The sequence below is a fragment of the Lycorma delicatula genome, chromosome 3 (genome assembly GCF_047948215.1).
Source record: "Lycorma delicatula isolate Av1 chromosome 3, ASM4794821v1, whole genome shotgun sequence".
In the NCBI taxonomy this organism is placed as follows: domain Eukaryota; kingdom Metazoa; phylum Arthropoda; class Insecta; order Hemiptera; family Fulgoridae; genus Lycorma; species Lycorma delicatula.
Genome location: NC_134457.1, coordinates 138,931,308 through 138,954,700, shown reverse-complemented (window position 1 = coordinate 138,954,700; position 23,393 = coordinate 138,931,308). Strand labels below are relative to the sequence as shown.

The 23,393-nt window shown below is 27.3% G+C and overlaps 1 protein-coding gene across 4 annotated transcripts in view; it reads right to left on the bottom strand.

Moving 5' to 3' along the window:
* Positions 1 to 5,572: 5,572 nt before the first annotated feature.
* Positions 5,573 to 23,393, bottom strand: part of LOC142322044 (peptidyl-alpha-hydroxyglycine alpha-amidating lyase 1-like) — a 58,001-nt gene continuing 40,180 nt past the window's right edge. Inside the window, exon 9 of one of the 4 annotated variants that reach the window (XM_075360656.1) lies at positions 5,573 to 5,859. In XM_075360656.1, coding sequence (XP_075216771.1) covers positions 5,705 to 5,859 — 155 coding nt within the window. In that variant the 3' untranslated portion in view covers positions 5,573 to 5,704. Of the gene's footprint in view, positions 5,860 to 17,044; positions 21,900 to 23,393 lie in introns of those variants that run through there. The other 3 variants (XM_075360655.1, XM_075360657.1, XM_075360658.1) reach the window with 3 other exon arrangements.

The following is a 23,393-nucleotide window of genomic DNA, read 5'->3' as shown; positions in this document are numbered from 1 at the left end:
CGTTTAGTGTTTTTTTTTACAGAAATAGAATTTTAAATCACTAGTTTCTAATTCTTTATGTAGTTTAGTCATTACAAACTGCCAGAAGGAAATATAAGTACTTTCAGTTTAAATTTTTTAAAGTTGGTATAATGATGTGCATAAGAGAAGATTTCAGTAAAGTCTATTCGATATTCTTTTCTTTTTTCCTGTTTATCCTCTGGTAAATTACCTTTCAGATAATACTTCAGAGGATGAATGAGGATGATATGTATAAGTGTAAATTAAGTGTAGTCTTGTACAATCTAAGTTCAACCATTCCTGAGAGGTGTAGGTAATTGAAACCAACCACCAAAGAACACTGGTATCCACGATCTAGTATTCAAATCCGTGTAAAAATAACTGACTACTAGGACAAACGCTGGAACTCTCGGCTTCCAAATCAGCTGATTTGCAAAGACGTGTTCACCACTAGACCAAGCTGGTGGGTTAAGTCTATTCGGTATAGCATCATATAAAAAGAACAAAGAAAATGACACAAATCAACTAATTTCGAAGTCGAGAGTTCTAAGGTTCAAATCTTAGAACACTGCCCTGAAACATATATTGGGAGGCTACTAACATAATGGCAAGGCAGCAGTACTGATTACAATATCTCATTACCAAACTTTGCATTTTTATTTTTTAGATAAACTAAGGTCCCACTAACTTGATGTCAAATTAGTGAGTCTATAATATTTTTAAAATGATATAGTTGGAAAAATTATCAGCAGTTTATTAATGGGTAAAAGTAGTTTACTTTAGTATTAGATTTTGATACATATATTCTAATATTAAAAGAGTTATCTGTCAAGTTAACAGCTCATCATTTTTTAGATAAGTTAGGTTTAGATAACTATGTAAGAATTTTAGAAGCTTAGGTGATAATAAGAAATTAAATTATTCAGTAGATTTATTAATGTTTTCTCAATGAATATTTTTTTTTTTTAGTTAAATTTAGAAATTTTCAAAGTGGTCTCACTAACTTCATATATATGAGGTGTCTTGGAGCAGATCACTAATTCTTTTACCCAGTACCATTTATGTATTAAACCCACCAGGTTGGTCTAGTAGTGAACTTGTCATCACAAATCAGATTTCGAAGTTGAGAATTCTAAGGTTCAAGTCCTAGTAAAGGCAGTTACTTTTATATGGATTTGAATACTAGATCATGAATACGAGTCTTATTTGATGGTTGGGTTCCAATTAACTACACATCTCAGAAATGTCCACCTGAGACTGTACATGATTACTCTTCAATTACATTTATATATATCATCGTCATTCATCCTCTGAAGTAATACCTTACAGTGGTTTCGGAAGCTAAATAGAAAAAGAGACCCCATTTATGTATTGTAATATTTTAGGTATCATTTTGTCGATCATCATTACTTGCAACAACGGTAAAATTTTATTCAATTAATATTATTTTATTCAAGTAATAAGTAATGTAAAATAAAGTAAAAGTAATGTTTATTAAGCATTTAATTCTATAACATGGTTAAGTCATCCAGTACATTACAAAAATACAGTGTTGATACATACATCATGGCAAACCAAAAATTCACTGATCAAAAATAGTTTTCATTACAAGTTACTAGTACTGAAATAAAGATGCATTTAGTTCAGTCAGTATGAACAAAATTAAAACGTTAAGAGATAAATATTAAAAAATTAAAAACACAACTACCAAAAAAGACATTGCTAACAAACATTGCTCTTTAATATAGGATAATTAAAGAGCATGCAAATAACTATTTTGTAGTCTAATTGTTTTTTCAAACATATATATATATATATGTTTTATCAATATTTCAATATTTCACACAATATTTCAATATTTTTCAAATATATATATATATATATATATCCTTTTGAGAATCTTATTCCTATGCATTACACAAATTATATTAATCCGATCAATATATACATACATACGTTATGTACAATATATACTTATATCCTACATAAAGTAAATTCCTTTTTGGGCAGTCATGTAAAAAATATAATAATTAAATAATATAAATTATTTTATTTAACCCTTTCAAACATTATCCTTGTAGTAGAATTTTTTGTTTCACCATTTGGCACACAATTCTACTTTAGTTGAAGGCATTAAAATTAACTTTTACTTTATTTGCTTTTTGTATTCCTTTATTTGCTTTTTTCAGTATATCATGATAATTTAAAATTATGAATATTAAACATTCAGATTCAAATTAATAAAATTTTTTGATCCGATCCAAAAGGTGTTTCCGAATTAACTATTAGCTCCTTCTTTAGAATATAATTGACAGCACTCTTATTAATGCCAACAATCTAAAAACCCTTTGAATAACAATCAAAAAATATATATTTGATGTATGTCAAATTTTTGATTTTTGATTTTAATCAAATTTAGTGTTTCAAAATTTGATATTGTTTGAATTGTGCTAAGGTCTTGGTTTTTATATCCAACATTTAAAATTTGCATGCTGTTGGTACATATATATATAAATATCAATGAGGTGATTTGCAAAATTACATTATGTAGTTACATGTGTTCCTTGATTCTGTGAGTGAAGGTGCACCATCATAGCAGTGTCACTGATTTAATTTATATAAATCTGCTTTGCTGTATTTGTCAGTGATAATTATCTTGTATGAACTGTGTATTTTGTTTATTTCTATTAGAAGAGATTTCAATTTAATTTTATAGTCTCTGAATCTACTACATAATAAATAAGTAATAGAAGCAATTATTGCATTTAAGAATATCAGTCTTAAAATTACTAAAGTGAGAAGAGTTGATGAGATTAATCTTACCATAATATAATTTTTTGATTTATTATTATGATCATAATTATTCTTGTAAACTTTACTTAAAATTGTTAGCGTCATATGCAACCACATTACAAATAAGAATGTTTAACTACCTGTGGTTTCTTAATGGTGTAAATCTCCAAGGAAAAGGTTATTTTCTGATTGGGCTTTAGGACATTGGTGTACCACTCTGAATGGACCTTAATGGAAATTTTGTCCTAGTCATTATAAGACTCAATTAATAGTATTTAAAAGTAAGCAACTGCATATGCCTGAGGCCAATCATTTAAAATGACACATTTAAAATGTGTTAACCACTTCAAATTAAATATAGTAGATTCTTCAATATCATTTACTTACAATGATAAACGTTCATGATGTTCTTGACATCTAAGAAATAAAATTTCTTTTTAAATCTTTTAGGTGATTTAAAGTAAAAGAAATTATTTCAGGCTTTGGAATGACATAATTTTGTCAAGGAATCAGGGAAAATCATTTTTGCTGTAAAAGAAAGCAAGTAAAATGTCATTCTGTATTTTTTTAGGGATAAAAATCAAAGGCATTTATATGGCTTTTATGTACACAAAAAAAATCTGATTAAATTCACTACAAAACTATTATATGCAAGAATTTGTTGTCAGTTCTCTGCTGTGATCTATGAAAACTGTTTTAAAAAAGAAAAGGGAAAATGAAGCACAAAAGCAATACAGGGAACAAGATTGTTTATAAAGGTAACAAGGGAAGACATAAAAAACAATTATTAAATAGAATATATTCATTACTTTGGCTTAAATCTAATAAGGAACATTAAAAATAATAATTTATTGTAATAATCTATCTAGAACAATAGATAATCTTAATTTTCATTACCAATTGACAATGTAAAAAATTCAGCATTACATAATTCCACATTAAGAGGAAAAGTTAATAAATTCCCCGAAAAAATTATAAAAAAATTAGCATGAAATTACATTAATAAAACACCAGCTGAAGCGCAGTGGTATTACAGAAAAACTTATGCATCAAATGTTTTTTTAAAGAGAACCAAAAAGGTGGCCAAAAATTAATATTCAACAAAAATGTAAACAAAAAAAAAATTAATACAATAATTTGTAGAAACAAATGTTTTAAGAAAAGTTAAACAAATTTTGGCAAAAGAATGTTTTATTCTACTATGTGAAATAACATGTAAAAAAGTGATATTACTGGAAATTATAGAAATGAAGTTTATATATATTTCTAAATATAGAGATTGTAATATAATAAAAAGATGAATGAGAAGAATATTAATCATACAAAAAAAAAAAAAAATTAAAGCCTATTTATTTTAATAATAAATCTGAATTTAGTAATTAGAACAATTGAACGTTCAATTTAGCATTTATGTTAGATTAAAAAGTTAAATTAATTTTTTTTATAAATTATTTTGTTATGGTGATATAGTTTATATAAAATGTGTTTTTTTCTTTTAAATAGAGTTTTTACACTTCTCCAAATCAAATAAATTTATTTTTTAATATGTAAAAAAACTGTTCCCGGGTAGTCTAACTTTGTCAAATTGATTCAGTGAAATGAAATTAGTAAAGGTAAAAAATTATTATTAAACATCACTGTATTTTGGCAGAAAAAGAAAAATATCACAGATCAACCTAAACAGAAAGTAATTCTAATTTTGAAAAGTGAAAAACAAAGCAGAAAAATATTTTTACCAATTGAATAATTTAACAAAAAAATTGCATGTGTGTACTAAAAACTAAAAAATATGTGTATATTGACAATGAAAAACAGAAGGACATCACTTTCTAATGAGACAACATTTTAACTGAAAAATTAAAAAATAATTATCAAACATCAAATCATGTGAAGTGATGTGAATCTGTTTTGATATCATACAATCTACCAAATATATCTATATATATTTCTTCTGTTTTAAGTCACCATATTGCTTACTGTATGCTTTTATGTTTTTTTCTACTACTCATTCTAACCAACATCAAGTGTTACTTCCAATTTACCCGTACTGATAATCATTACACAAATGGCATTTGTTCTCTGCTGATAAATAACTAATTCTTTCATTGTGATATATGTAAAAATTTGTAATGCAATGCAATAATTTATTACTGTTTATATGTGGTTATGACTGTCAACAACAATTAGGTAGTTATATTACTATCTTACTATTTAATAGCTCATTGTTATGTGAAGTATTTATACTTCAACAAACATTCAATCATACATTCATAACTAACTAATTATACCTATGCATGTCCCCTTATTTCTGATTAATTTAACTCAGTCTTGCTGAAACCTTATCTAGTTAGTTAATGGGATAAGTATTCTACTTTATCTACAAACCAATTTAAGTGAATGCATTCTATGAAGACAATATATCAAACTTGAGATTTTACACTTCTAAACCACAAACATCAATTTACTACAAACACAAATAAATAAACACTAGAAGAGGAAAACAAACCTTTACATTAATGCATACATGAAATTTCTTTAAAATTAATTTTAGTTTAGTTTACAATTCATATATTATATGAATTATAATAAAGAAGAAGAAAGTATCAACATCTACTTTAGAAGTCAGTATTTTATGTTTAAACAGATGAAAGTATATTTATTAATGAAAGTATATTTCTCACAAAGAAGTAGAAACCTTTTACCAAAATACATCAATATTTTAATTCAGAACTCAATTATACAATCAAGTAGCAATTAAACCAGTAAATTATTACTTTATATATATATATATATTTTTTTTTTATAACATTTTTATATAATACAAGAATATGTTTTTTTTTATACAATGAACCCCCAGAAAACCATACATTTAACTTTTATTAATTATTTTTTTAATCAATCTGAATGATTACTATGCGAATGGAACAACTTCATCTTCTTCTTCACTCTCTTCACCAGTATTAACTTTTTGAAAACCTTGATGTTGACCTAAGAAATGTCCTAATTTAAAACCTTCAGCTGGATGTCGTCCAAGCATCCATCCCTGGCCATCACACTGTCCACAACCTATCAAAAAAATATTAATTTTAATCCATAATAATTAACTACAGTAAATTTATTATATTATAAAAATATAACATAAAAAAATGTGTCATTAAATTACGCATCATTACTGTTAAATTTAATTAAGTATTATATTAATTTTAACAAAGAAAAGGTTTCAATAAATGTTGTTACATAATTAATTTCATTTATTTATAACACATTTCAATAAAGAATTTAACAGTAAACCCCTAAATCCATTTTTATAAATTCTATAACATGTTGTTCCCATCTGGATAAAAATTTCCCAATTTCCTTAGGGTTGATGAGGGGAACCCAAATTCCAACATGAACTTTTGCAGCAATCCTCTAGTTGAAATTGTTTCTTAGATTGTGTGTGAATCAGTAAATTATTCCTCTCAATCTCTAACTTGACCAGAAGTATTGTCATTATAGTACTAATAAATAATAGTACTAATAAATAATAGTGGCAAAAATCTATCTCTTCAATCTATAATCAAGCTCACAACATTTTCAAAGGCTTATATAATATTATCATTTACTATTTTCTTCAACAAAACAATAAACTGTACAGTAACATTCCTTTTGAAGTACCATTGTCAAGTTTTAAGAGCCAAATCCAATATTGATATTTTGCAAGTACAATAGTCTCATATTCAATATTATTATCACTGCTTCTCAGTTATATCTACTCCTGAAACAACAGCATATTCTTGAGTTTAAAAATCTTATTTAATTAACAATATCAGCCAATAACAATCTTTAATAAATTTCAGTTATTTCTTCCCTAGAGTTCATAATTTGCAGCTACGTTTACATCACTCTTTAAAGAATTCTTAAAATTCTTAATTCACTCTTAAAAGATTCACTTTGTGAATCTTTTCCTTCTTGCTTTTAACTAATCCAACTTCTAACTTCCTTTTGCAATTTTACTTATGTACTGAGAAACGTGATGAACTATCATTCTCATAAATCTTTCAACAAATGAAAATAATTTAATAGAGTTCATGAGTTTAAATTGAGTTCTGCAGTCCAAATTTTTAACTAGGAGTGACTTCAACTATAACATAAAGCAAACTAATGAAAGCAGCTGCACATTTAAAAACTTAGGCTAGTTTGTTGATATGTCACATTTAAATCCATATACATTAAGATTTCCTCACTGATTTCTGATAACAGATACGGCAATGAATTGAATGATTTTGTTTTTTTCAGAGATAGAATTGAGTAGGAATGAAACCACTACTGTCATTTTGTAGCATACTGAAAAGTATTTAGTTGCAATGGACTAGTAGAATGGAGAACAACATGCCTCCACTGTAAGTGTTTTACAAAAACTTTGACAGTTACATAACCACTCAGCATGAATTTCAAAAACATTACATGAGTGATCACAATTTTTTCCATCAGCTTATGCCAAGGTTCAGATTCGAAACTTTGAGGCCTCTGTTTCTATACTAAAGAAGAAATATGGTAGTATAAAAGTAGTATGTACACCTGAGAATAATGTGATTGTGAGGAAGGCTTCTGAGCAAAGTCCACTATTCTGTGTCATTCAACTGTCCAACCACAGTATACAGCAAATTTTATACAATGACCTCAAACTTCAAACTTGTATAAAATTTAAAAAACTTCTCCAATACACAAACTTGACTATGAAAACAGGGTAAATTTCTGTCTATTTTATCTGTAGTTAATTAATGAAAGGTAAGACCTTCTTAACAATTTACTGTTGAGTGGGGAAGCTCATTTTCATTTGTCAAAAACAAAATTTTCAATACTGGGCTTCCAAAAACCCTAAAATTCCCCTACAGATGTTGTGTAGAGTAATGGGTGATTTTAGCAGGAGATTTACTGAGTGTGTACAGCTCTTATACTATAAAAAGCTAATGATTTAGTACAAAAAACATAGTCTTTCATCAGTAGATGAAGCAATGTATGATAATAATGCAAAGGAAGAGCCAGACTATAAATAAAAGAAGGTTTGAGTAACCTTAAAGACTACCCAAAGAGCGATGAGAAAATATGCCAGAGAAGAGAAAAATACAGCAATTTGTACAGTTTTTTAATTATATAAAAATAAAAAATATAATAATAAAATTAAATTAAATGAATTTTTTATAGCTTACAAGTTAGAAAAAAATCTAATAAACTATAGTATATAAGCTTTAATAATAAAACTAAGATTTAGTATTCTATACAAACAAAAACTTATAATAATCTCATTTTTTTGTGGAACTCTGCATTTATGTAATACTATTTCACTATGAGAAACAGCAAATCATTAATAAAAGATTGTAATGACAGATGAATAAAAGATATAAAAGCCTATTTATGAATTTATGGATGTAAAGCCTATGAAGTAGCAATTTTGGTTTATTAATCAGGCTATTTCAACTGATTTTCAGATAAAACAATCAAACCATGAAATTCCAACAAAATCACAGTAAGAGTGACTACTATATACTTAATACTTAAACTTCAGTTTAAAAGGATGTCATAGTTTGTCTGATTTGATGCTATATAAATATAAAATATTTTATTACTTAAGTTTAAACAGCAATTATAAAAATTATGAAGCATTCTATCACGAAAAGTAAATAGTATTAGATAAACCCATATGCATCTCAAGTTAAACAACTAATGTACATATTTAATATATGATAGCGATATCATTTTGTTATGGCAATTATCAACAATTGCTCAATAAATGCATGCAGAAGATAAACATATAAGTTAAAAAAATTTATTAACACATTTCATTACTAAGAAATTAAAATTAGTGTTAATGCTCTGTAGAGTATAAAAAAGTCATACTTGCAGTTTGAGATGTTAACATAGCAAACACCGACTGAACTTGCAGAATGGATGAGAAAATAAAAAGGTTTTATAAGGCAAACCAGGAAAAATGAAAGTATATGGAAAAAATCTAGACAAGAAATAAGAGGAAGTTATGCAACTATTTATATTAGGAGATATAAATAGACATCTCCTAAGTTAACTATTAACTTAGGAGAAAAAAACCTGTCACAGAAAATCCATCAGAAAAGTAGATTTCTAGTTTTAATTAAGAAAGAAATGTTGTACTGCTATAATGATTTTAGAAAATCATTAGCAATCAATTTGATTACTTTCAGTGTTTTTTATACTTCAAGTTAAGTTAGTATCATGACTTTTATAATACTGTGATGTGTATTGTTCCAATAAATATATTATTCTTTTATATTTGTGTTTTTTCTTCCTTTTTTGTAGTTATTGAGTAAAGCAATTGGTCAATTGCTTAACTACTACTTGCCAACAACCCACTTCGATACTATTACCCATAATTTGTGTAGTTTTGGAGCAGTGCTCACAAAAAAGAAAAGGTTCAAACTGACCCAAAAAGAACTTCAAAACTGATTTTTTTGACACCATTCTCTTTTCTTCATGTCAGATTATTGCAAAACTAGCTTGCACCTGATAGTGGTTTCAAAAATCTAATTTTGGCTTGGCACCAAACATGATATTTTAAATTTAAATCATTGTGAAATCAGCTCACATCTGGCGATGCTTGCAAAAAATCTGATTTGGGCTATAAACTAATGTTCTGAGATTATTGGGAAACCAGCTTGCAACTGGATGCAAGAAAAAATCGAATTTGCCTTTCTAACACGACACTCTTCAAATTACAACATGAAAACATACTCAAAATCCTAGTTTTTTGTTTGTAACGACATTTCCTGTGAACCAATTTACTTGAAAATCAATAGGGTTCTATTTCTACAGGGTTCACATCATCCCACCAAGTTTCATCAAAATTAGTTGAAAAATAGCACCAAGCAGAACAAAAAAAGGCTGAAAACTCCATTTTTTTGGCTCTAACTCTGGTTTCTGTGAACCAACGCTTGAAAATCAATTCCCAATAGCTCTATTCCCAATAGGTTTACATCATTCCACCAAGTTTTGTCAAAAACAGTTAAGATTTGCATCCAGTAGAACGAACAAGTATGTCCAGTATGGACATACCGGACATACGAGGTGCGACAATAAAGTAATGAGACTGATGTGAAAAAAATGTTGCTTACCGTTTTAGTCATGTTTAGTGTTGTCTTCTTCAAAGTAGTTCCCCTCTGATTGCATACACTTATTCCAGCGCTTCTGCCATTGATGGTAACATTTCTGGAACTCATCTTCTGTAATATCCTCCAAGATCCTCGTCACAGCTTTTTGGACATCTTGTGTTGCTTGAAAATGGTGTTCCTTGACCGCTATTTTGACTCTTGGAATGAGAAAAATGTCGCATGGAGCGATATCTGGTGAATAAGGTGGCTGTGATAGTACTGAAATTTGTTTTGAGGTTAAAAATTGCTGTACTGACAGAGCACTATGGGATGGCGCATTATCGTGATGCAGAATCCAATTATCCAATTATTATTAATTAATAATAATTATTATTATATATTAATGTTGGCACGAACACGAAGAACTCGTTTACGAAGTCTTTCTAAAATTTCTTTGTAGAAATATTGGTTAACTGTTTGTCCAGGAGGCACCCACTCTTTATGAACAATTCCCTTGGAATCGAAGAAGCACACAAGCATGCATTTCACTTTTGACTTTGACATGCGAGCTTTTTTTGGTCTGGGTGATCTCTTTGAGCACCATTGCGAACTTTGGCGTTTTGTCTCTGGATCGTATTGAAAAAACCAACCTTCATCACCAATGATAACACAGCACAACAAATCTGGATTGTTTTCTGTTTGCTGTAACAGATCGGCTGCCACATTTTTCCGTGTTTCTTGCTGTTGTGTGAGATTTTTGGGGACCATTTTTGCACAAATCTTTCTCATACCAAGATCTTCAGTTAATATTAGACGAACCGTTTCTCGATTGATGTTGAGTTCTTCTGCAATCATTTTCACGGATAATCTTCGATCAGATCGTACGATTTCATGCACCCTGGTCAAGTTGACATCTGTCCGTGAGGTTGATGGTCGTCCACTGCGATCTTCATCTTCAGCATTTGTTCTGCCTTCACTAAAAATTTTATGCCACCGCAAAACTTAAGCTCTTGACATAACCTCCTCTCCAAAAGCCTTCTGAAGCTTACCATAAGTTGTCGTCGCGTTTTCACCCAATTTAACACAAAAAGAAATGGCATACCGTTGCGCAATATTTTGCGGTTTCATTTCTGTGACGAGAGACACAAACACATGTTCACTTATTACAGCACAACTCACGAGTGAGCAGTTTCATCAATGTGCCACTTGGACTAGAAGTAGCTTATAGACAAAGGTCAAAGATGGTGTGCCTACGCAAGCTGCAGGGTTGCCACATCTTGCAAAGAAAAATCAGTCTCATTACTTTATTGTCGCACCTCGTATTTGTCCATATGTATGTAGGAGATATACATACATACATACTTATAAATATTGCAAAATTGTGTTCAGGAGACTCCTGAACATAAAGAAAACTTGGTCCCCTCACCACAATAGTCCCTTAGAAAATCTGACGGGTGCAATAGCGATTTCTAAAAAATTTTTAGAAATCCACTAAAAATATCTATAATCAGATTAAGATAAAATACAGTTATTTTGAATAGTAATAATAAAATAAGTTTTTTTTTTGTAATGGCATATGTTTATGCATTAGCTATTGCTCAAAAGAAAAATTGCAATTTATATGATTACTTCATATCCTTAGTTGTTTGAACATGTTACTGTGCAATGCAGTTAGTATTGGACTAATAGAGTACACAATTTACAATCTAGCAAAGGGCAGGAAAAAAGTTATTGTTCACAAATCCATAAATAAAATATACTTACAAAAATTGCAAATCTAAATCCAATCCAAATGCAAAACTTCAGCTCCACTTTTCTTTATTTTTTTTTTTAGAAAATTAATAAATTAATAGTAACTAAACAAAAAATAAAATTCAATAAAACAAAAAGCTAATCAAAATAGATAAATAAATAAATAAAATAAAATACCAAGGATAAAATAAAACAACAAAATATTTTAAATAATTTATTAAAAAATAAAAATAACATAAAATAAAACAGAATGGAAAAAGTCAATACAATTGTAAGGTTGTTAAAATATCTTTCTTTAACCTTAAATAGGAGAACATTAAGCAATAAAACTTTAACAACAGATGGCCGATGTGATTTCTATAACAAGATTTTTCAGTAACCTGCATACATTGCATACATATTGTAGGTAGATAAATAGACCAATATTTTACTGATTGGTACCCTATTGGTCCAATTACTGTGGAAGCAGCTAATTCACTGGCTTCTGCCTATCAAAACTTACAGATAAAGTGACTGTGGTAGTTAATTAGATATGGATATCTAATCTTAATTAGGATAGATAGTGAACACAAAGCAGGAAAAGGAAGAGTTATCAGAGTGCAGTCTTTTATCTATCAAGTGCCTTAAATATTTTAAAAATATTTACTTCTTAAAATAAAAAAATAAAACTGTGTTATAATCAATAAATTAACAATTACTGACAAAAAAAATACATGTTTTATATAGGAAAAACAAGTGTTGTGGACCACATTAGAGTTCAGAGTAATAAAGATGAAGCAAAATCATAAAATTAATAATTTATTTTTGTTGAAGTTTGAAAAATTGATATAATAACAATAGATTTTGGATATACAGAAAGTCCTGGAAAGTGTTTTATAAAACTTAGCATGATGAGCATCAAAATATACAAAAGATTTTATGTGGACAAATGGCCTGTTCCTTCATTTTCTGCAAAAATGTATACCTTTGGCATGATTAGAATTATTTTAATAAAAAATTTGGTGTACATTTACCTAATAAAATCTTTTACTACAAAATAAATAGGTTTGAAAATTTAACATTCAGTAATTTAAAAATGACAGCCATTAATATTTTTTAATCATTAATACATTTATATATATATTAGTTTCACTGAATTATGTTAATTAGATAAAATGCTAAAACTTTTATTATGAAAAAAATGATACATTATTTATTACAATTGGTTGACAAACATCCTAGGTATGGCAGAAAATGTTAAAGAAGATCTACAGTATGCTTATGTATTACTTGTATACTAGTTATTTCTATGTAAGCAGGTTATTGGGTTAACAGTCAACCCAAAAGTAATAAATGTCTTAATTTACCCTGCTACATATACATATACTACTTAGTTTTATTGAATTTTCTGGGCCAAAGTTATTCTTTTGTAAAATTGAGTGAACAGAAAGTCAATTTTTATTTCAATTAGTGAAGAAAGTAAAAACAGCAACAAACTTCTCTGATTCCATTTTTTTTCTGTAAGCATACTGTGGACCTGGTTTAATGATTTCTGCATACCTCAGCTGTTTATTAAGCAATTTTAACAAATATAATTTTATTCTAAAAAAAAAATATTTAAAATTTAGTGAACAAAAAATAATTTGATGAAACTAATATTTAGGAATATGATTAAAAAGGTTAAATGATCACCATTTGAAATTATTATAGATAAAATTCTCAAATCTACTTCATAATTATTAGGTAAATATAAACTGAATTACATTCATTTTTGAAAAAAAAAAAATTTAGAGAGAAAATGAATCAGTCCAAAAAGTTTTACTACCACCTCCCAGGGCACCATTTTGTGTACATATATATATTTAATGTGTGTGTATGCACGCATGTATATGTGTATGTGTGTGTGCATGCATGTATATGTGTATTGTATATGTGCGTGCGCATGTGTATGTGTGCATGTGCACACATGCATGCACGAGATGTGTGTGTAACCCTATTTTGCTAAATCACATTGTAAATATTGATTACTAGGCCAATGTTAGCAGATATTCTTCATTTTCTTATTAAGAGTTGGCCTTCAAGCCCTCTTTCAGTGTTTGGATAGAAGATTGTAAAAAAAAAATTCAATTTGGAAGCAGTTTTAGCTGTTACTGCTCGTGTGTTGGGCTGAGGTCAACAAATCCCACTTTACCCGAACACTCATCTGTCAACCAGGAGTTGACATTCATTTGAACCACTGGTAACTGAAATTTTGAGTATTCATCAACAAATTACTTGTGTTAAACATTTGCTGCTATCTACCGTGAATAAAACAAACTACTTCTATAGTGTCTGCAAGTAGTACTACAAAAAGAATAATATTATTTATGTGGCAGAATCGTCTTCAAAACAAATCAGCCTGAAAAAAATGGCATCTACAAGTTTCATGACGGATGACAATGTTCTGCGTTGTCTGAAGAAAGTGATAAGTGATGTTGAAAGTGATTCTGATTTTGAAGTAGATATTAATAATGACAGTGCTAGTGATGAGTATAACAGTAAAAATAATATAGATACCGAACAAGGAAACAGCAATGTTGGAGGTGTTGCAAACCAGCAACTTGATGTTTTACTGTGGATACATTGGCATGAAAATGGTTCTAATTTACTGAAATTCCCTTACAGGGCAATCATTAGTTTTGTAGGGCTTGGCAATAATCCTTACACTGCATTAGATTACTGGAAACTATTTTTTACAGATAAGTTGTTTAAACTGATTGTTAACAAAACTAACGATTATGTAAAAGTGAAAATTCAGCGTAGTACTCCCTTACAAAGTCTTCTATATGGTCATCTTGAACAGATGTGACTGTGAAATGAAAGTTTAAAGGGGGTCATTATCAACAAGGGACTAAATCCAAGAGTATTTTAGTGATGAGTGGTTAGATAAACATCCATTTTTCAGAGATGTGTTTTCACAGGACAGGTTTATGCAATTTTTTTTGGAACCTATATCTTTCACCCCCTGCAGAGGAAGTAGGCCTTCAATCTAGGGATTCAAAAGTAAAAAATATAGTATTATATTTAGATAAAAAATTTGGGGAATAATAGACACCAGGTCAAAATCTAAGTGTAGATGAATACACTGTAGGCTTCAAAGGGCATGTTGTTTTCAAGTGCTACAATAAACTGAAACCTACAAAATGGGGTCTTTGTACTAATGTGCTTTGTGACTACAAATGGGTATATTTGTGCTCTTCAGCCACAATTTTGGAATCACTACAACACAATCATTGATTAGATCTGATCTTCTGTTCACATCCAGAATAATCCTTAGCTTGTGACTAAGACTTTCATGTTTTTACTGACAGGTTCTACACAAGTTATGAACTGGCTTTTCACCTAACTGTACTGTTATGGTAAATAGGAAAGGTATACCTGTTTCTACGAGAAAGAACCAGGGCTTCATCCCGAACTATGCTTCAAGAAGTACCACACACTTCAAAATTAAAGATAATGGTATGTTAAATTATGGTTTTCAATTATTTTAAGATGTCCACAAGTTATATTTACTACCAGTCACAGGTTAAACTTGTTTAAAATTATTATAGAAGGTAAAAACAAATTGTTTCTGTGAAAGAGTGCATAAAACTATAAAATTAATTACAAGTTATAGGTGACTGCAGTGGAAATAATTGAGTGGAAATGGTTAATGCTGATATTTTCATATTTAACCTTTTTCTCTGAGTTAATGATATACTAAACATCAGTATAGTAAATCTATTTAGATGATGCTCTAAACATTAGTTAATTGAAAAGTTGGATATTAACAAGCTCAATCAGTTCTTTAAATATACTACCTCAGTTTTGAATTAAGTTTCTGTTTTATAGTTTCACTTTTATAATGAGTAACGTAAAATAAATAAATTTCAAATATCTAATTATATTCAGATAAATATATAACTGCAATAGATAAAAACAGAAGTTCTTATCTAATTTATTATAAAATATTTTTTTAAATAAATAAATTTTTAATTAACCAAGTAATAAGTAGCACATGAGTGACACTTTTAATTTACAACAGATAGAAAAATCATTTAAAAAAAAAAATTCTAACATTAAAATTAAACAAGTTCAAGAACAAAGTGTGGGAAAAATGTTTATATAAAATAAATTATAACACATTTAATTCAAATAGAACTTAACAGAACAATTTAAGTAAGAGTTGGAACAAAATAAAAACTGGTAGCAGAAAAAATTTAATGATTCAACTGAAGTAAATATATTATGAAATTTACCAAGACATTGGACAATTTACAAGACAGGATATAACCTAATACATGTAATATAATAATGCACACATATAATAATATATTACTCTACATATTATTCTATAATAAGTAGAATAATTGGAATATTCATGAGGTCAGTTGTGTAACAATGACTAATATGTCACTAGCGATGATCCATTATTATAACTGAACACCTAGTGTGTTCAACTAATCACTCATAATATATTTCATACTAATATAAAACTAATCTGCTTAGGTAAAAGCTAACTGGAATGGAAGTTATTATTAAATGATTATTGATTAGATTGCAACAGCTTGTCTAATTTTGATATTTAATCAATAGTTTTATTAAAAAAAAATCCTATACAGATTATCAGTAAAATTGCCTGGAAATGAAATATTTTTTTTTGTAGATTTAAGTGAAAGTAAAACACTTTTAAAAAAATGTTTAATTTTTTAGAGAGAGAGAGACAGATTATAACCATTCATAACTTACTGTACTTTAATACTGTAATTTTAGTAACAAAAGTAAATACTTCCTGTTTTCAAAGAATAACCATGATTACCTGCTTAAAGACTACACTTCATTTAAAAAAAACCTTGTTCATCAATAATTTCAACGGTAAAAAAATAAATTCTAAAGGTCCTTATACACTGTAAAATCTACTGTTTCACAGTATAGTAAAACAACCAAGGATAACCTTTTAATTTTAAAGAAATATTTCTTCAAATTTCAATTCATTATTTATTAAATTAAATTAATCAATGAAATGTTTAAACAAATCAACGAAAAGTTGTAAGAATTTTTACTGTTAATCAGTGTTTCTTATAAAGATTTATTTAATTATTTTATTTATAATAGTTAGTACATCCATATAATTAAAAATAATTATGCTTACATAAACATTTGAAAAATTTATAACATTCAAGTACAGCAAATGAAACAAAATAAATACATTATATTTGCTAATGTCTTGTGATAGCTTGAAAGTTACCAAATAAAAAAAAAGTAAGTTAGTTTTATTTATAAGCCAAGTGTTTTTTTGTATTTGTTTAGTGATTTACTCTTCTAATAGAAGGGTTTTATATAAATTTTAATAAAGAATAATATAGGGTTGGAGGTGGTCTAAAAACAGAAAACATATGTTTACTGACAATAAATTTATTGTTAAATAATACAAACAAAAGAATATTAATATTATTGGAATGCATATGGTATGGTGTTTGCATATGAGCCCTGCTAAGTATATCTTTTATATACTAGGATGGAATGACTTTCAAATAAAAATGTTCTTATTCTTTTAACACCACAATTGTAGCAATCAAGAGAGTAATAAATCTAGCACCTAAACTAAAGTGATTTAAAAAAAAACAAGTAGAAAAAGATTTTTTTAATTCTTTCTTTTTAGAAGAAGAACGTTTGCTAAATTCAATACAACACAAGACACATTTCAACATAGCAGATTGTAAATGTTCAACTTACAACTCCTTGAGTATTCTTTTTTTTATTAATTTACCATATAAGCTCGAAGATTATATATGAGAATATGAAACTGAAATTTTGTAGCATATGAAAAATGTCATGCCTGACTGGGACAACAAAACTTCAATAAAATAAGAACTTAATCAATAAAATTGATAAAAAAGCAAGTGATACTTCAAAGATGAGCACAAAATAAGTTTGATTGTTTATTACAAGTTTGGTTAGTACTAGGTGAGAAGTTGATTTAATACCTACCAAAAATCAACAACAGGAAAATTTAGATTTAAATTAATTCTTTGAAGATCTACTAAGAAATATAGTCATGACATTTATTAGGACACTGAGAAAATGGTTTTTTTTTTTAATTTACACAATAACAAGGATATTTAGCTGAAGAATGGACATGTTATCAAAAATCCTGCTTAAAGGTAGATAATGTAAAAAAAACTGACTAAAATAAACATTTCCTTTTAAATTATTAGAATTTTAAAAATATTTTAAAGATTTAATTTCAACAGAAATTAGACTTTTTCATAAAACCAAATAATTAAAATTATTTTTTAACTAAGTTAATAATAATTTACTTCCTGATAATTACTTTGTTACAAGGAAATTTGTGTCCGTGTATGCTTGTTATGAAAGAGCGAGCAATGAAATTCGAGAAGTTTGACAGGTTATATAACTATTTTATTCATCAAAAAGGTTATTGGTATTTCTTACAACTGTTACCAAACCAGTTCAGAATTCTTAACAGATATTTATTAATACAAGGGAAGTTAAGCTAAACAGAAGGAACAAAAAGTCATGTACAATATTACACAAAAATATTTTTTATAATTTTAGTGCTTTTCTGACCAATATTTACATGAATTACATACAATCTTTGATTTTATAGTATTGACTATAATTTATAGCTATAATTAAGTACATTTTGTATATTTCAATCACTAATCACAGATTTTCAAAAATAACAACCAATTAAATATGATTAAGAATTGACTGTACATGTAAAATGTACACGACTATAGAAAATATCTTTAAAAAAATTAAATTCAAATTCAAAATTGAAATTCTTTAAGTGATTAAGGATGTTCACCAGCATGAAGTGAACACTCAAGTCAGAAGAACTTAGAGTAATGAACTAATGTTAATAGATAACAACTGTTATTACATAAAAGAATTGTAGATGACATTAATATATCTTCCTAAAATTAATATAAAAGAAATTAGCCATATACAGTTTCATTTAATTAAACAACAGGAAACAATTTTAAAGAGTATACAAAAATAATGTGAATTATAAGCAATTTTGATATCATGAAATTATAGATACTTAACAGCCTCATAAACCTATAAAGAAATTTTTTAAAACTCGCAGCCAAAGAATTACAAAAAAAAATTAACAAACTTACAATAATAATAATATATAAGTAAAAATTACAATAAAATTAAATAAATATTACCAAATAGGTATATTAATAATAAAAGATCAATGTGATGCACCCAGATCAAGTAAAAACAAAAAATAACTATAAAATTATTCTAAGAAAATCCATCAATATAAAACACTATACATAGATTTGATTATCAATAAATTATTTACAATGCAAATGCAATGAAGTCTGGTTCATTATTTACTATTGTATGTTAAATCTTCATTCAAGTAAATTTATATTTTTCTGTGAATATAAATTTATGTAAAATTCTACACACACACATATATATATATTGTTCATTAAGTGTTTTGTTCATTGAGTACAATAAAAGTCAAATATTTTTTAATGGAAATAAGTAATTTCACTTACTGCAGTGAAATGATTCACTGAACTGTATATATATATATATATATATATATATATATATGCAAATTAAGATTTATATATTAATTATACATTTTATAATAAACACAGACGTTTAAATTTACATTTAAGAGATATAAACATTTACCAATGTAAAGAAAACCTTTCATAATTAATTTATCTACAAAGTTAAATTATTAGAAATTAAATTAAATTTGTTGTATACCACTTTCTTTTACTATTCTAATGAAATTATAATAAACATTATTTAATAATTATGTCTACATAATCAATGTATTATTCTCAAATTCAATTTGTTTGCTGATTAAATAATAATATTGTTTCTGCACATATTAATGTAGAAAATAAAATACATGATGTTATCCTCAAGAAATAATTTAATCTTATCAGTTGAAATGGAAGAAATTTCTAAAATTTTAAAATAGAAATTTGTAATTATTGAAACATTTTCTGATGAGCATGAATCTATAAGCAAACTATAGGATAGACTGACTGCAGGAAGTCTTAATGAGAAGCCTGTTCTTAGCAATAAGACAGATCCTTTAATTCCTAAATAACCAACAAGTTGTAGAAAATGGCTACGGGGTGTCTTAGAAACAAGAGCCTATGTCAAACATAAAATACAGCTGTCAGAAAAATTTTAAATCAGAAACTGGATTAGACAAGGAATATTCTGTAGATTTTCATCTATAGAATATTCCACATTTTTGGTAAAGAAAGTGATGGGATAATAAAGATTTATCCTACGTGCACAAAGAAAATAAATAGAAAGATACAGATAGAGTAACAGTAGTAGAAGAAATCTAAATGGTGGCAATGGTAAGCGGTCATTAAAAATAAGGGTTAGAATAGCTGTCAATAAATAAGAAATAATAGATAATTCAAATATGAAATTAAAAGCCTGGTTTTGGTTTTCATTAGATTATTATAGCAAATCTGTTATAACAAGCAAGTCTAGACTGTTATAACAAATCTGAAACTAGATTTATAAGTTAAATTGTATAACAAAGATACTGCCAAAATGTAAGCACACAGTATGTGCACACACATACATAAAATAAGTATTTTATAAAACAAATAAATCACACCAATAAATAAATTGATTCATATGGCATATTAAGTTATGGTACAGTTATTAATCTGTCTAAATTATACTTCTGTAAGAGCACAATAACAGATTGAGAATTAAAAAGAAATTAATTCTTCTTCACAAAATAGTTGTTTTTTTTCTTTAATTGAAAAAGGAATTCAAGATTTTTAAATAAAATGTATAATTATATCAAAATTTTATAAACTAACTGCTTGTATTAGTAAGTGATGCAATTTGTTTTAGTTAACAATTAACTGATTAATAAAAAGTAAAAAATATAAAAATAATTTAGAACTATAAGCTATAATCAGAAACATAAAAGAATATATGCAACGTAAACTCATATAAATGCACAGGTAAGAAAGAATACATTACCAGCATCAAATTACTCATCTAAATTTAAAATCTCCAATATTCTTTAATTCAGTGATTTAGTTTTGGTAGAATAATCATGAATTACACATAAGCACAGATGCCTGGTTCTGAAGAAAATAGAAAAATTAATTAATTTCATTCTTTAATTAGTAATTTAACCAAACTAAAAGCCAGAAATTATCATCCAACCTCAAAAATGTCATATTTATTATATCTGTTCTCATAAATATTTAAATTTAATGTTACTGTAAATCTTACACTATGAAATTAAAACATGAACTATGCTTCATAGTGCATATAATTTTTGGACTTAAAGACTATGTACTTCACAAAACCAGATTTCTGTTGTACATTTGATAAATATAAGCAGTAGAATCTTGATTATTTAGGAAAAAGATTTCTCTGAATAACTGAAAAAGTAAATTATCCATTTTGGAAGACAACAGAGGAATTAAAGCGTAAACACAAATAAGATAGAATATTAAAATAAAACTTTATTTTGATTTTTGCTTAAAAAAAAGTGGATGAGTAATTTATGAATTATAAGCATTTTAAATACATTATTAATGAACAAATAAAATGATACACTAATATAATATTGATATTAATGTAATATTAAATATTTATTTATAATTTATTAATTAAATATTGAAATATTTTAATTTTAATTCATGGAATTATCCACATACAAATTACTGAGGGTCTACTGTAACTTCATATTAACACACTAAAGTAATAAAGTCAATCACATAAAAGTACAATTCACACATAAGCAGAATGTATTCCAATGAAAGGAAGCTCTACAAGATGCAAATTGTATAATTATTATTAGTGGAGTGCCCTTATATTTATACCTCAGAACAAGTGCATTCTAAATGAATTTAAGTAAAAACTGTAGAATAGTGCTTTTTATATATAATACTAAAATGTTTATCTAATAATTCTTTGCACTTTTTTTTTTTAATTATTTAAACTAATAATTACCATTTACCTAAGATATCCCACTTATTTATAACTATAAAATGTATTTTTCTGCTTTAAAAGTTGAATTTCATTAAAGACAACCTTTTTTACATTTTATAACATCTCAAATATAAAGCAAAGACCTTGGAAGGGGACTGAAGAGGGAGAAGGGAAGACAAACAAAACCTGGAGTTGGTAGCTGTTGCCACATCACAGAATAGTTCAGTTTCACTTATACTAGTGAAGTGAATGAAACACATGGTTGTTCTTCTGTTTATAAAAAAACAATAAATTGCATAAGAATTTAAAATAATTATATACATATATATATATCAAAGACAAAAGTTTGGGAGCATATGTGATATGTGATCATTATGTTAGGTATATAAAAAATAACTATGGTCAAAATGTTTATGTAGTATTTGATGGCTGCAAAAAACAGTGTACTAAATCAGCTAAAAGAGATCAGCGCTTTATGAAAAATGCATCAGCTGATATTTTCGATGAAGACATGAACTTAAAAATTACTCAAGGTAAGTTCCTCGCCAATAACAACAATAAAAGCAGATTAATTGATCTGATACAAAAGAAAGTTGATCAGTGAGAAAGTTTTTTCATCAAAATCTTTAGAAAAAACACTGCCTACATGTTGAGAACACACTATTTTTTTACATCTGCTGACTGGCTGCAATACAACTTCTTTTTTTTCAATAGAGCTAAAAATAAATTTGCCAAATCATTTGAAAATAGAAAAGATTTACATGACGCCGCTAAAATTTTTGTAAATGTCCATGCAAGTTTTAGTTCTATCTATCAAGCTGGAATTACATTTACACTTGCATTATACAATGCACCAAAAAAAAATTGAGAATTTAGATGTTACGATACAGTATGTTTACCAAAGCAACTACTAAAAAAAAGTAGTCGTTTAGTTATCATCTTTACCTCCTACATCTAATGCAGCTTTTGAGCATTTAAAAAGAGTATATCTTAAAATTCAATTATGGTTAGGAAATGACATTTTGCCAGACGTGTGGATGGATACGAGAAAATGACACCTTAAAGTCTGTTACTATGACTCAGGCACCAGCTCCAGAAAATTTACTACAAATGTTTTTTGCGCCTGTAAAAAAGGATGTGGAGCAGCTTGTGGGTGTAGAGAAAGCAGTTTATATTGTACATGTGCATGTTTAGAATGCAATGGGAACAGCTGTTTAAATCCCACACCTATAATTCATTTAAGAGGGACTGAAGATGATAATGAAATAAAATAAAATTATTACATTTATGTATTTAATGTTGTAAAAATAATAAATATAAATACATTCAATTATAATAAAATTCCTGAGTACAATTTTTTTAAAATTTTTCCTTGATTTTCATATTATTATTCATAAATTTTAAGGTTCCTTGGCAAATTTTAAATAGGTAAACTTTTTTCAAATGGGTCTTAGGAACATATTCCATATACTTTTGTTACAATCCATTCAGAATACCTGGATTCTGAGATTTTTCACTTTAAAGTCTTACAGCACTCCACTAAATTAGTAAATGGGATGGTTCAGTCAGGTTTGCAAGAGTACAAACAAATTTTTTTAAGCTAAAAATTGCTTACAGAATTTAAAATCTATGAGCCTTTTCTATAAGTAAAGACAAAATAATTATAATCTTATTAATAAAATAATTATTTTTAACACTTTGAGGAAAGTTGAAATATACTGATTATGGATAATTATTACTTTCTCCTAAGGATACCACACCTTA